The sequence below is a fragment of the Lytechinus variegatus genome, chromosome 17 (assembly GCF_018143015.1).
Source record: "Lytechinus variegatus isolate NC3 chromosome 17, Lvar_3.0, whole genome shotgun sequence".
Classification (NCBI taxonomy): domain Eukaryota; kingdom Metazoa; phylum Echinodermata; class Echinoidea; order Temnopleuroida; family Toxopneustidae; genus Lytechinus; species Lytechinus variegatus.
Genome location: NC_054756.1, coordinates 3,877,424 through 3,891,384, shown reverse-complemented (window position 1 = coordinate 3,891,384; position 13,961 = coordinate 3,877,424). Strand labels below are relative to the sequence as shown.

Sequence of the window (13,961 nt, the reverse complement as noted above, 5' to 3'; positions counted from 1 at the left end):
CCTGTTAATATAAAATAACAATATATACATGAAAGATAAAAGTGTAACTTGGGTTCTGTACAAGTAATGAGTGAATTCAATAACATTTGAAATCAGTTAAGAAAGGGTTAAGGGATACCTCATTTGTTTCAAGATACCAAAGGCAAAGAAAGGAAATTAATGAATTCTAATTATTTGGTAGGCCCTATATACATACTGACGAAAATACGCTATTTACGACGAATTCTTTTTTTATATATTTATAGTTTTTATTGAAAATCAACACAAATCACAATATTTACATATGATTAACAAGATTAGAAAAAGATTAGAAAATAGAAAACAACAACGATAAGAGGCAGAGTAACGAACAAGCAATAAATATGTGCACCTCAAGAGCAGAGCCAATACAATTTACGACGAATTCTTCGCAACTTGCGGCACACTTTGTTTATGGTTAAAATTTGGAGGCTTTTCTATAGTACTTTCACAGATGAATTGGGTATTTTGGAAATTTTACCCTATTTTAAAATTATGATTATGCTGGCATGTTACGCAATAGTGACATCAGGCGACAAAGGAAGGTTGGGGGAGTTGGTAGAAGATGTTGACATGTCGTGTTACATGTTTTCACTCAGTGCGTTGCTATCCTGGTTATACAAGAAATGTGGCACTTTCGTTATAGTTATTCAGCCTTTGCAGAACTTTTATTTTTTAACCTTTACTTCTAAAATCACTTCGCATATTGTCCCCGCATCGGGAAAGGAGGGGGGGGGGGGTCTTCCAATAAATCATTCCAATCCCCTCAATCGGACTTTCATAACTATTTAAAGCATGGTAGTCCGTGACTTTTCCTTTCAAAGTCTGTTTGTAAATGCAAGGGTTTATCCGGGTGTCCGCGCACCAAATTGCCATTAAAAAATAATAATTTCTGATGTAGGCCCAATGTAAAATGTGTGAATAAAATACACGTAAACCAGTATTAGGATAATTTATATCGTACGAAGGATACTTGGTCCGCGCTAATAAATCTTCAATCCAAAACGTTTATTTGATCAGTCTCCATACATCCGAAATGGTGAGACGTAATTTATGATTATATAGTTATGATGTTGGACATTCTTGGTTTATATAGGCATATTACAGCATCTACCGGCATGCCCGGATTCTGCCCTGGACAAACGTTATATGTTGGAAATTGTCAGAAGGAGATCCATGACATAATCATGCACTGTTAAAACTGCGGTGTTAAAACTGACACCAATTGGTGTTAATAGAGGACCACACCCTGAGGTGTTAAAATCACACCCTAGAGATTAAACATAACACCAAAGAGTGTAAATGTAACAAAAAATTGTGTTTTAATAACACCTATAGGTGTAAAACTAACACCACCAATTTAACACCGGTATATAAAATAACCGGGGCCTGTTGCATAAAACTTTTTACCTGAGAAAACTCTGGTAAAAACTGAAAACTAAGGTTAGTCTGATTTCTGTCATTGACTTTAACACAGGGCAAAAACTCCGGTAAAAACAACTTGAGTTTTCTCAGGTAAAAAGTTTTATGCAACGGACCCCTGGTGTGGTCCTCTATGTACACCGGTTAACACCACAGTTTTTGCTGTGTGGGACCCCATGGAGCTTTTATTAAATATTTCAAAAATACAACAGAACAAATTAAGATAGAGAGAGAGAGGGGGGGGGGTGTGGGAGAGGGAGACGGAAAGGCTAAATTAAAAAAATGTAACTATGTAGTAATGAGATTTCTGATAACTACATGATAATTTCACATGATTGGTGCATATGGTTGACAAATAGGTAGGCCTATAGGTATGGTTCATTTAAAGTTATCAAAAACATGTGCAATAATGGGTCAAATGCTGCATGGCAAATTGAGATATTATCATGGGTGACCACTGCCAGGACTGATAATTTTTGTTCTGTATGAATTCTAGACCCAAATAGTAGATGTCGGCATGCAATCCAACGGCTCTCCCAGTCTGGCACACTCTATGCCCATGTTTGGGCATAAACTTATCGAGACCAAAAGACACATAACTATTCTGGCACTGTCAAGGTCAAGCCCCCCCCCCCCCGCCCTCCCCTTTAGTCGCCACCCGCCCTTCTCCACGTACTTGCTTGAGTGTTCCCTTCGTAATCTCTATATCATTACCCGATTTTCTTTCTGATGAATAAAAAAAAAATTTCTTCATTTTTGTTAGGATAAAGATCAGGGGCGGGATTTAAAGGAGAGCTGAGGGGCGGCCTTCCCGCTATGGTCAAGTTGTGAAAAATAGACAAAATAAAAAGAATAAGAGGAACAAAAAGAGGAGAGGCAAGAAAGACGAGCATCAAATAGAGATCTCCTGGGGCCCGTTGCAAGAAAGAGTTGCGTTTTAAAAACGCAAGTCAAAAAATCAATCGCAAGTCCCAAATGCGCGCTGTTGATTGGTTGAAAATCAAGTTGCGCGTGATTTTTAGAGTTGCTATTGATTGCAACTCTTTCTGCAACGGGCGCCAGGATATGTAAATCTATACCACCACGACTATTCAATATCAATTGGGAAAAATGACAGCCCCCCCCCCTAAAAATTCCCGCTCGCTGCCCCTGTGACGATACAGTCTCCTCCATCACTGGTTAGTTTGTCCGAGAAACTAGTATTTGAGGCATTGCATGCAGGACAGACTTGTAACTCTTTTTAATTTTATGAATGAATTGTTAATATAGTATAATCCAGTGGCATACCTAAAAAAAAAAGGTCTTCAACTTCAAAGGAAGGGGCCACTGGTGGCTAGTCAGGGATCAGTTGTGACTCGTCAGGAGGGGGGGGGGCAGGAATACGTCCCTTGCATGGGTTGTTACTCGTCGGGGGGAGTCTGCCCCCCTAAAGGTACGCTAGTGGTATAATCCCTAACGATGTTACAGTTATTGAAAAAAAAGATAATAAACTGAACATAGCCGGAATATCATGACAAGTATTCATTATCCAAACACTCCATAAAATTCCGACCGGCTGTTGTTTCTTTGACTCTCGATTCCCGATCATTATGGAGGGATTATTAAAAGGAAGGAAAATGAACTATTTACACGACGACCTGAAAGAAGATCAGTTAGGTGAAAAATGATCCATTCGATAGCTCTGCCTTCAAGCACTCTTTCACTTTCAATCATCAGTCGAAACTTTCTCATCATTCAAAAAATGCACGATATTTGAATTATTTGTCTAAAAACATCGATGTATTAAAACATTTTTGACATGATGAGTCAATCATTCAATGCAGATGAAACCACAGGGTTATGCTGTTATTTGATTCAATCAAACACAGCAAAAACTGTGGTGTTAACCGGTGTACATAGAGGACCACACCAGTCATTTTAATCCGGTGTTAAATTAACAGTGTTAGTTTAACACCTATAGGTGTTATTACAACACCTATGGTTGTTATATTTACACTCTTTGGTGTTATGTTCAATCTCTGGGGGTGTATTTTTAACACCTCAGGGTGTGGTCCTCTATTAACACCAACTGGTGTCAATATTAACACCACAGTTTTTACAGTGAACGATCGATCATGGGTGTAGGGAAGCAAAAGAGTTTAACGAACAGTCAAATTTATTACGCTCCAAAATCATAACGTAGATTATATAGAACTAAAAATATTGCATTTGTCATTCGTTTTTCGGTTTAATAGAGTTATGTCGATGTCCCCTTTTCTTAATTTTGTGTTTTGAAAACCTGGCACTCGCAAATAGTTTTATGAATGTGTTATATGTAAGTGAATGTATTTTCGACAATTGACATTACTCATTTACTTGCGATAACATGAATATTTTTCAGTTTTGTCGAATGATGTTACTGACGATTCTTCGTTTTCATTTTGGCGTAAGAGACATTTGAAAAGAGGCAATGTCAATGAACAAAATCAAATGTAGCAATAAATAATAATTTCCTACTTGTATACGGATTAGTGAAGCAGAGTGTGTATTTATCAATAAGTGGTTCGATGAATGAATTATTGAATCATTCAATCAATAATGCAATTAATCACTAAAATCCTCCAGAATCAGTCAATCAATCAATCAACCAACCAATCAACCAACCACCCAACCAACCAATCAATCAATCAATCAACCAACCAACCAACCAATCAATCAACCAACCAATCAACCAATCATTCAACCACCCAACCAATCAATCAACCACCCAACCAACCAACCAATCAACCAACCAACCAATCAATCAATCAATGAACCAACCTATCAATCAACCAACCAACCCATCAATCAATAAAACCAACCAATGAACCAAGCAATCAATCAACCAACCAATCAACCAACCAATCAACCAACCAACCAATCAATAAATCAACCAACTAACCAACCAATCAGCCAACCAACCAATCAACCAACCAATTGATTAATTAATTAATCAATCAACCAACCAACCAATCAATCTATAATCAATCAATGAACCAACCAATCAATCAATCAACCAACCAATCAGCCAGCCAGCCAACCAACCAATCAACCAACAACCACCCAACCAACCAATTAATCAATTAATTAATCAATCAATCAATCAACCGACCAATCAATCAGCCAATCAATCAATCAATCAACCAACCAATCAACCAATCAACCAACCAATCAATCAATAAAAACAACCAATGAACCAAGCAATCAATTAACCAACCAACCAACCAATCAATCAATCAACCAACTAACCAACCAATTAATCAATTAATTGATTAATTAATCATCCAACCAATCAATCAATAATCAATCAATCAATCAATCAACCAACCAATCAGCCAGCCAACCAACCAAGCAACCAACCAATCAATTAATTAATTAATTAATTAATCAATCAACCGACCAATCGATCAACCAATCAATCAATCGATCAATCAATCAATCAATCAACCAACCAATCAATCAATCAATCAACCAATCATCAATCAATTAATCAACCAATCAATCAATCGATCAACCAACCACCCAACCAATCAATCAATCATTCAACCAAGCAATCAAATCGCTATTCATGAATATGAAGTTGGGTGATGAATCGATTGATTTATAATTCAAATTTTATCAATCGTACGATCAATCATTAATAATATGAAACGAAAATCAAAATGTGAAACATAGATTGTAATTTTCGATCAATCAATAATGCGGTCAGGCAATCAATAACTGAATAAACCAATCAGCTAACGGACGGTGCAAAAATTGTGGTGTTAACCGGTGTATTAGAGGACCAGACCAGTTATTTTACGCCGGTGGTAATTGGTGGTGTTAGTTTTACATCTATAGTTGTTATTACAACACCTTTTGTTGTTACATATACACTCTTTGGTGTTATGTTTAATCTCTGGGGTGTAATTTTAACACTTCAGGGTGTGGTCCTCTATTAACACCAATTGGTGTCAGTTTTAACACCGCAGTTTTTAGAGTTTGGCTCAGCGTCAGTGGTAAAACGCCGCCTCATGAAAAAAAAGGTGTTGTGTTCGCTTCTGGTCAAGTGTTACCAGACACATGCCCACAAAAAATGCGGGGCCCTCTTGAAAACGGTTCTGAAGTGGGTAAAGAGTTAGTATTTTCACTATCATTGGGATCAGTACTTCCTGAATATGAATGTTTTTTTTATACAAGACTTCGATTAGTCAGCCTCCAGTCAACAATGCTCTCAGTGGGTCATTCAATCGATTGACTAATGGATATCCGTTCATCCCTCAATAAATCAATCAACTAATCAACCTCCTATAAGAAAGCAAGAAGAAAATCAATCCAGCGTAGATAATAACGTGAATATGTAAATCATAGCACTATTATTGCAACTGTTAAATGAAATATTCATGAACAAAATTACGACCATAACCATTTTAACAGATATGTGGATTTTCATCGGAAACTCAATGCAAAAGCAAAGTTTCGTTTGCGAACGATTAGGCCCACACTTTTAACTTCTAGGATATTTGGGAAAAATAAAACCTCATTTCCTCATTAATGCAAGTCGAAAATACGTTTCTCCGAATTATACAGGTGCGAATCCGTTCATAAAATAATCATAATCGAGATTTGTCTATCATCTGCATATACATGCAGGTATCCGGAATAATAGGAAAAGTAAAATATTGAAATCTGTTTTGCATTTATCTCCATGCAAATAGAATATCAATGAAACATATTGGATCGCATCCCCAGATAGTACACGTGGTACCTTTATTGCTTTGAAACATGTTTTCATTCTTTTGTTTTTTATTTAATAGTACATAAATCACCGTTCATATTTCGTGAAGTACCCCATCACGCGTCAGATAGCAGAGAGTCGGAGATTCTGGCACCGATTCTGTTAGATGTTGAAGAGTTTGAGTTTGAAGTTATTACCAGAATTCAGCAGCATTAAGATTATTTCATCGCAATAATAGAACACTCTTTTATACAAAAAAATAAAATATTGGTCGTTATACGAAACACAAGCGATTTCGTAGCCGAACTAAATGTTAGGGGGAAGAAAGTAGAGGATGGCTCTTTAGATACTTTCTCGAAGCCGTGAACATGACAGAGGAAGGTATTTTGAGAGATTGGAATGAAAGAACCGGTGATGGGAGAAAAGGAGAATGGAGGAGCGAGAGAGGGTGAAAGAGAGGGGGAGCAAAAAAAAGAAAAAAAGGGAGAGCAGAAGATGAAGAGAGGGAGAGGGGAGAGAGAAGGGGGGGGGGGGTATTGAGAGTAAACAGAATAAAAACAGCCCGGTAACTGAATCAGCTGATTGGCCCTATTAAATCGTGTACATTCCACGAGGAGGAACGCAAGGACGAAATTCAACGTTTACCAAACATGGATATATAAGCTATAATAAATCGGTAAAACAGATTTTTTTTTCAAATAACTCTATTTCGGTTCGTATCTTAACCCGAAATCTGTACTCACTTTGCATTATTTACCAAAGACCTGCAAATAAAATAAAACTGCAATTCAATGTATGCCTATATTTATGTATAATTTCTTATAGAAATCTAATTGCGGCGATCATCATGATGGTAATATTGGTGTGGCGGTGGTAGTGGTTGTAATGATGATGTTGATAAACATGATGGTGATGGTGGTAGTAGTAGCGGAGGTGGTAAGGCCGTGGTACGGTGGTGGCGGGGATGATATTGAAAGCGGTATAAGGTGTGGTAATGGTGGTGGTGGTAATGTGGTGGTGATGGTAGTGGTGGTGGTGGTGGTGATGGTGGTGGTAGTGGTGGTGGTGGTGGTGGTGATGGTAGTGGTGGTGGTGGTAGTGGTGGTGATGGTAGTGGTGGTGGTGGTGGTGGGGGTGGTGATGGTAGTGGTGGTGGTGGTAGTGGGGGTGGTGATGGTAGTGGTGGTGGTGGTGGTGGTGGTGATGGTAGTGGTGGTGGTGGTAGTGGTGGTGGTGATGGTAGTGGTGGTGGTGGTAGTGGTGGTGATGGTAGTGGTGGTGGTGGTGGTGGTGGTGGTGGTGGTGGTAGTGGTGGTGATGGTAGTGGTGGTGGTGGTAGTGGGGGTGGTGATGGTAGTGGTGGTGGTGGTAGTGGTGATGATGGTAGTGGTGGTGGTGGTAGTGGGGGTGGTGATGGTAGTGGTGGTAGTGGTGGTGGTGGTAGTGGTGGTGGTGGTAGTGGGGGTGGTGATGGTAGTGGTGGTGGTGGTAGTGGTGGTGATGGTAGTGGTGGTGGTGATGATTGTGAAAGGGAGAGCCAAATTTAGCAACACATCACCATGTCATAATCGCTGCGAAGTCATGAAAGTACAGTGCCTTGTTTTATACCAGCAATACACTTTAATATTCTAACTTCAATTGGCGAGTGTTTTTCGTAAAACAATCGCTAATTATAATTCAACACTCTTTGAACTATGACGGTCTTTATCCATACATCAGAAATCATCCCATAAACCCCAAGGCTGAATAATTAATGACTGCACTAAAATTGATAACTCGCAATAACTGCAAATGAAGTAAAAGATAAAAAATAAATAAATGAGAACCAATATATACATTAAAAAATCGGGCCATATACGATAATTAAATGTTCGATGATGAAATTTTACAACCTGCTTTCCATATGCAAAATGAAAATATGATTATATATTAGATCATGGTAGGCGATTAAAATGAACAATCGCCTGGAAAATATCATCTTTATTTTGCCAGACATGAATTGTTATTAATTGATACGGATTTCATTCATAGTTCGTTTATTACAGGAATATTTGTTATTTTGATCCTTCGTCATATAACCCAAATTATGTAGAAAAATGGCTTTAAAATTAAATCATATAAGGTAAACATAATCTCCATGATCACGATAAAAGGCCCAAAATGATAATGCTCCGAATATCGTGATGTCTGCCAATGATCTCAGAGAATAAATTGTCAAAAAAAATAAAAGAAATGCAACTGAATATTTCGCTAAACTTCAATCATCTATTCGACCATGGAATTTTGTCAATATCGACTTGCTAAAGTGAAGTAAATCCGATGTATATACATGTAGATGAATCACGGATCACATTCCGCCGAAAGATAAATAAGTGGCAATAAAATAGATAAAACCTTATATGTGATTGACCAAGTGTTCCATGATGTCCGTTAATAGCGAGTTAAATGTTTTGCTGGACAATTTAATAATTGACAAGACTTTGCGGCTGGTCAAGCTAAATATAACTGTAATTTGATCCCTCTAGGAGATATTGATATCGTTTAATGAGGCTGAGTTTAGAAAGATTCTTCTCATTACAAGGGATTATCCCTCTGCAAATATCATAAACAACACTAATTTACCATGTTTACATGTTTCCATCTTGCTCTGACCATGGTAGGTCCATGCTCTGACTGTCCGTTTCCCTTTTTTCCCTCTCTCTCTCTCTCCCCTTCTCACACCCCTCTCTCTCCCTCTCCGACCTACCTTCTCCCCTCCTCTCACACTCCCTCTAACTCTGATTATCAGTTTCTTATTATCTCTTGTTTAATTCTACTCTGCATTATGTGATAATTAATATTTTGAAATATATGAAGAAAATAATTGAAACGACTTTGAAATCGGTGCCTTTAGATGTAGACATAAATGAATCTCTCTATTTTACATAAGTTTTCCAAGGACAGTTCTTGGAGTTTGTAAACAGATAACACTATGAATAGAATAATATTTGCAAGACCCATCATAAAATCTATCTATTGTCGATATAACGACAAGATAAGACAAATTGAACAGTCGTTAATTACCCCGATAGGACCTTTGAGTCACGTCAAATATTAATTCGACCACCAACCTTTGTTTTGGTGACTGTGTGCGTTGCCAGCTCGACCACGGCGAAGTTCCCCTTCCCAATCGTTTGGTCATCCACCGAGTAGCGACCAACGCTCTTTAATCGTGACATGTCGATCACCTACTCGAATCCCTGGTCGTCCGGTAAATCAATCTCCTCACATGGCTACGATAAAAGAAAAAAATAAATAAAAGTTCAGACTTTGGGTGATGTGCCCGTGATGCGTTGCTTGAATTTGTTACGCGTAGCAATGTAACAACGAACTGTGTTCGTGGTATTGGATTTAAGTGGGGTATTTTTCCGCTTCTTTAAAGCTTCTTCTGTTTGCCATAAAGCTTTTTTTTAATTCTTCATGCACTTGTAGAAATCCTCACTTTACAGTTATGAATAGGAAGAATCACAGAGATCGCTCGTCCCCCATCGGTCATGCGTAATCTTAATCGCTCTATTCATTTTGGAGCAAATAGCGCTTTACACTCCCTTTTCAGGAGGGTAAAAAATGTAGCCGATAAGAAGGGGGTGGGGGCTATCGAAGGAATTCAAATCCTTACCGAGGGAAACCGCTGATGTAGTCCGGACTGATGCCCCTGGCACGTGTATCATATTCCTTGAAAGTAGAAGAGACTTTGGATCAGCGCCCCGACCCCATTAAACAAAAATTCGGGGTGATTCCTTTTTTTCCTCTCTCACGTGTCATCAATAATGTATTTTGAAAACGATTGCGCGTATTGTGTTAATTAAAACTGCGCGTATTATTTTAACGATGCGCTTCTTATAAGACAATGGGATTGCTTACGTAATCAGCTACAACGCGTTCGGTTAATTTTGCGCGTCCCTGACCACCTGTTGCGCATGTACCCCCCCCCCCTTAACCCCAGGGACGGGCGACCTCGGATCCGATCCCCCGCCCCTGTTTTGTTTCAGCTCCCCAATCGCTTCCCCTATATCACTTATCTGTTTCATCAAAATGTTTGCAACGCATATCATAACCCCATTCATTGCATTGATAATCAAACAATATAAAAAAAAACTGTGTGATAATAAATAGAGGAAAACAAACCAACAAATTCAAAACTCTGATGACATCAAATGAATCGTAAAAAAGGAAGATTTCTTAGCAAAAAGTTATCAGAGTGCCCGAAAACAACGAAGGAACCTGACTAAATCTTTAAAAATAATCAAAAAAATGTGGAAGATCCAATGGTGCATACTCAGTAGCTCTATGACTTCTGTCAAAATAATTATAGTTGAAAAAAGTCCTAAATGTTATTGATAGGATGGGGGGTCGGGTGTCCGGACACTTAATATTTTTGAAGCCATCTTTTTTGTCTTTGGATAACAATAAAAATACGAATTCAATAATTGTAATCATCTTCTATTTTGTTCTCTATAATATTTCCTAACATTTATGAAACTTCGCTTGTAATTTTTTCCAAATGACTTTCTAAAACTGATCGTCATTACACACAACCTGTCCGGACACACAACAACTGGGTATACTTGGTAATTAAAACAAGGATTATACCAGCATAGATCATATATAAGACGTATTTTGGGTAATTTTATTATTATCATGATTAGTTTTTAGATTTTCAGGACTCATCTCAATGATCTCAAATGGGAAGTTCACCATGGTAAATAAATACATGTATAGCTTTAATAAAAGCAGAAAAAATAGAGAAAATTATTGCTAAAGGTTTGATGATAATCAGCCAAAGAAACGAGGAGTTATGATATTTAAAAATTTTGATTTTGATTTTGTGATGTCAAAAACGAGCAGCTCCTGCCAACATTGCGCAATGTCATGTGATATAAATTCCACTTTTGTTTAGATTACTTGTCGGCCAGGTGATGACTTCGACTATAACGAAAAAAAATCACACATCAATTATATTTTCGGAAAAGCTAAAAGGAACGATCCACATAAAAATGGCAGAGGCATGCTTTTTTCACTGACTAGATAAAATGTCCCAGACTCTATTCACTAAAAAAAAATCGATTTTATCTTATCTGAACTCATCAAACTGTCACTCTACCGTTATAGAAAGAGGTTATCGCCGAAATCTCGAATTCTCTTTATAATTTGAATCAACTTAAGCCTTGCTAGTATCTTAAGCAAAACAGCAAACAGTGGACATAGATTAAATTGCCCGAGTTTTAACGAGGAATAATTGCTCGTTAATTCATCAAGCGACAGTCATAAAAGTGTCTTTTATCTCCATCATGATTGTAAACAATGATAACATTTTCTCGAGAATCATCTAAATTGAGGTAAATAGATTGACATGGTTTGTTTTATCAAGCACTATGGTGAAGTCTATGATGGCCCTGAAGGGACATCGCATATAGACCAAATCGCGAATATTCACGACGAAATTGGCGACGAAATTCACGACGTCGCCAATTTGAATATTGACGACGAAATTCGCGACATCGTGAATTTCGTCGTGAATAATTCGCGATGAAATTGAAATTCACGATGTCGCGAATTTCGTCGGGAATATTCAAATTGGAGACGAAATTGGCGACGTTGTGAATTTTGTCGCCAATTTCGTCGTGAATATTCGCGATTTGGTCTATATGCGATGTCCCTTCAGGGCCACCATAGAAGTCATACCAGCGAAAGACGCCAAAACAACTGAATTTCTTAAATTGTTAATTTGCGACGTCATAGACGTGTGGTATATATACAGTATACATTTAATGTAATTTTGTTCAATGAAATAAAAGTGACTTCATGTGTGCCGTGGATATTATCATCAGACACATAATTTCACATATACCCGTTACAAGTATCAGAAAAAACGAGTTTTATTCACCATGTTCAATTGAAACAATTTCATTTATGGAGTTAATTATTACCCAATGATCATGGTTGGGGGTGGCTGTCACATATAAAAAAAAACTAATTTTAAACAGTCACAACTCTCGTATCTTTCGTGAGTTTTCATCAAACTTTTACCAATATTTTTTGTCATTTTTTCTGCAGATATTAAAGTCAAATAATTATTGTCAGGGTGAACTTCCCATTTTATGTCACCTCAGGGTTTACCAAACACACAAGCTAATACGTTTTACCTATCATGCCTATGGCATACCACTCGTTCAATAATATGTATTTTTAAATCCAAATTAGTCCTTTATAATCATAATTACTTTAATTCTGTTATTCTCACATCCATAAATTATTAAAGTTGTGATTTGTTATAATGAATCATTAAACCGCTCATTTGATTTTCATTGCATTCCCTGATTCCAAAGTACTTTGTTTGGGTAAAACTTTGATAAATATTTCGAGTGAGCAATAATTTTCGGGTCATAAATCCTGCATAAATCACAATTATTTATGAAACCGAAATCAACTACATTTTTAAGCGACGCTGGTCTTGGCCCGAATTCACAAAGGTGGTTTTGAAAACCCACGGTTGAGTCCATGGTTTATGCATATTTCCAGTATAAATTACGCTTAAAGTACTATTATTTACGAAACCGAAATCAACTACATTTTTAAGCGACGCTGGTCTTGAGTCTTTCGGGACAAATGTAGTTGAGAATATTGAATAAATGTTTAATTCGAATAATGTAAAGCGGGTTTTTTTGCTGATTTCTGAACATGGTTTAACCCTTATAGAACAGAAATGATATTACTTTCTCAATTGATTTTAAGAGTAGTATAGAGGTACAAAGTACGTACCTCTCTTTTGACATTTTTTATGTTCTCCCTCCCCACCCCCCTCTTTGTAACTTTCTTGTTTTTCAGGGGGGGTACATTTTGCCCCACGATCATCGCCCTATTTTAGTTTGGCACGTTAAGGAAAATATTGGCCAATTGCACTCCGTTTCATCTTATATGTGTTATTAGTGAATAGTAGATCTTTAGATCACAATGTATGCGCATATACACGACCTGTACAACTGTGTCCCACGTGACCGGTTTTAACTTGACCTTATAAAGGCTCAAACAAATTGAAATCTACTTGACCCTTGACCTGTGCAATTCCCCGGTCAACGCATGTCATGATCCAAAAATATGCGGTCAATTTCTCATATATTGTTCGTATATCCTTATTTGTCACATATCATTCGAAAGGTTAGAGGGTCGCTTGCCACAAAATTATTCGAATGCTATACACGCTCACAGGTTTGTTTGTTGTTGTTTTTTTTTAGTCAAGGGGCAATATGAAATATGTACGTCCGACCCCCTATATGTCATGTATGTGATATCTTCATGATTTTTTTTGTTTCTGATTTCTTGTTCTTTTGACAGTTTTGAAATGTTCTCACAGGGCCATGACTTGGTCAGTTTATGAAGTGAAGTGAGACTTGAGATAAATGGGGGTCGGACGTATATACAAAATATTAATTATATTATGGAATTGCCCCAGTGTTTCAAGATGAATGGACCTATACAGTAAAACTGCTGTTTAAAATATAATACAACGCTTTGACTAGTATATGAACCTTACAGTATAGTTGTCTATTAAAAGGGTTTTAAAAAACATGCTTAATTTATTGAGAAATAAATATAAATGTTGAACTGTTGTTTAAGATGTTAAACAATTTTCAAACTATTTAAACAACTACTGTACACTGCAAAATCACCAGTGTTGATTTAACACCAGCCCGGAATCTATCCTTATACCAGAGAAGTTTTAAACTACACCAGTTTGGTTTCGGTC

At 37.3% G+C, this 13,961-nt stretch overlaps 1 protein-coding gene across 2 annotated transcripts in view; it reads right to left on the bottom strand.

Annotated features, from left to right (window-relative positions):
• The window catches only part of LOC121430751 (MAP/microtubule affinity-regulating kinase 4-like), a 69,980-nt gene that overhangs the window by 37,494 nt on the left and 18,525 nt on the right, over window positions 1-13,961 (bottom strand). For both annotated transcript variants that reach the window (XM_041628133.1, XM_041628134.1), the window contains exon 3: window positions 9,286-9,447. In XM_041628133.1, coding sequence (XP_041484067.1) covers window positions 9,286-9,393 — 108 coding nt within the window. In that variant the 5' untranslated portion in view covers window positions 9,394-9,447. The remainder of the gene's footprint in view (window positions 1-9,285; window positions 9,448-13,961) is intronic.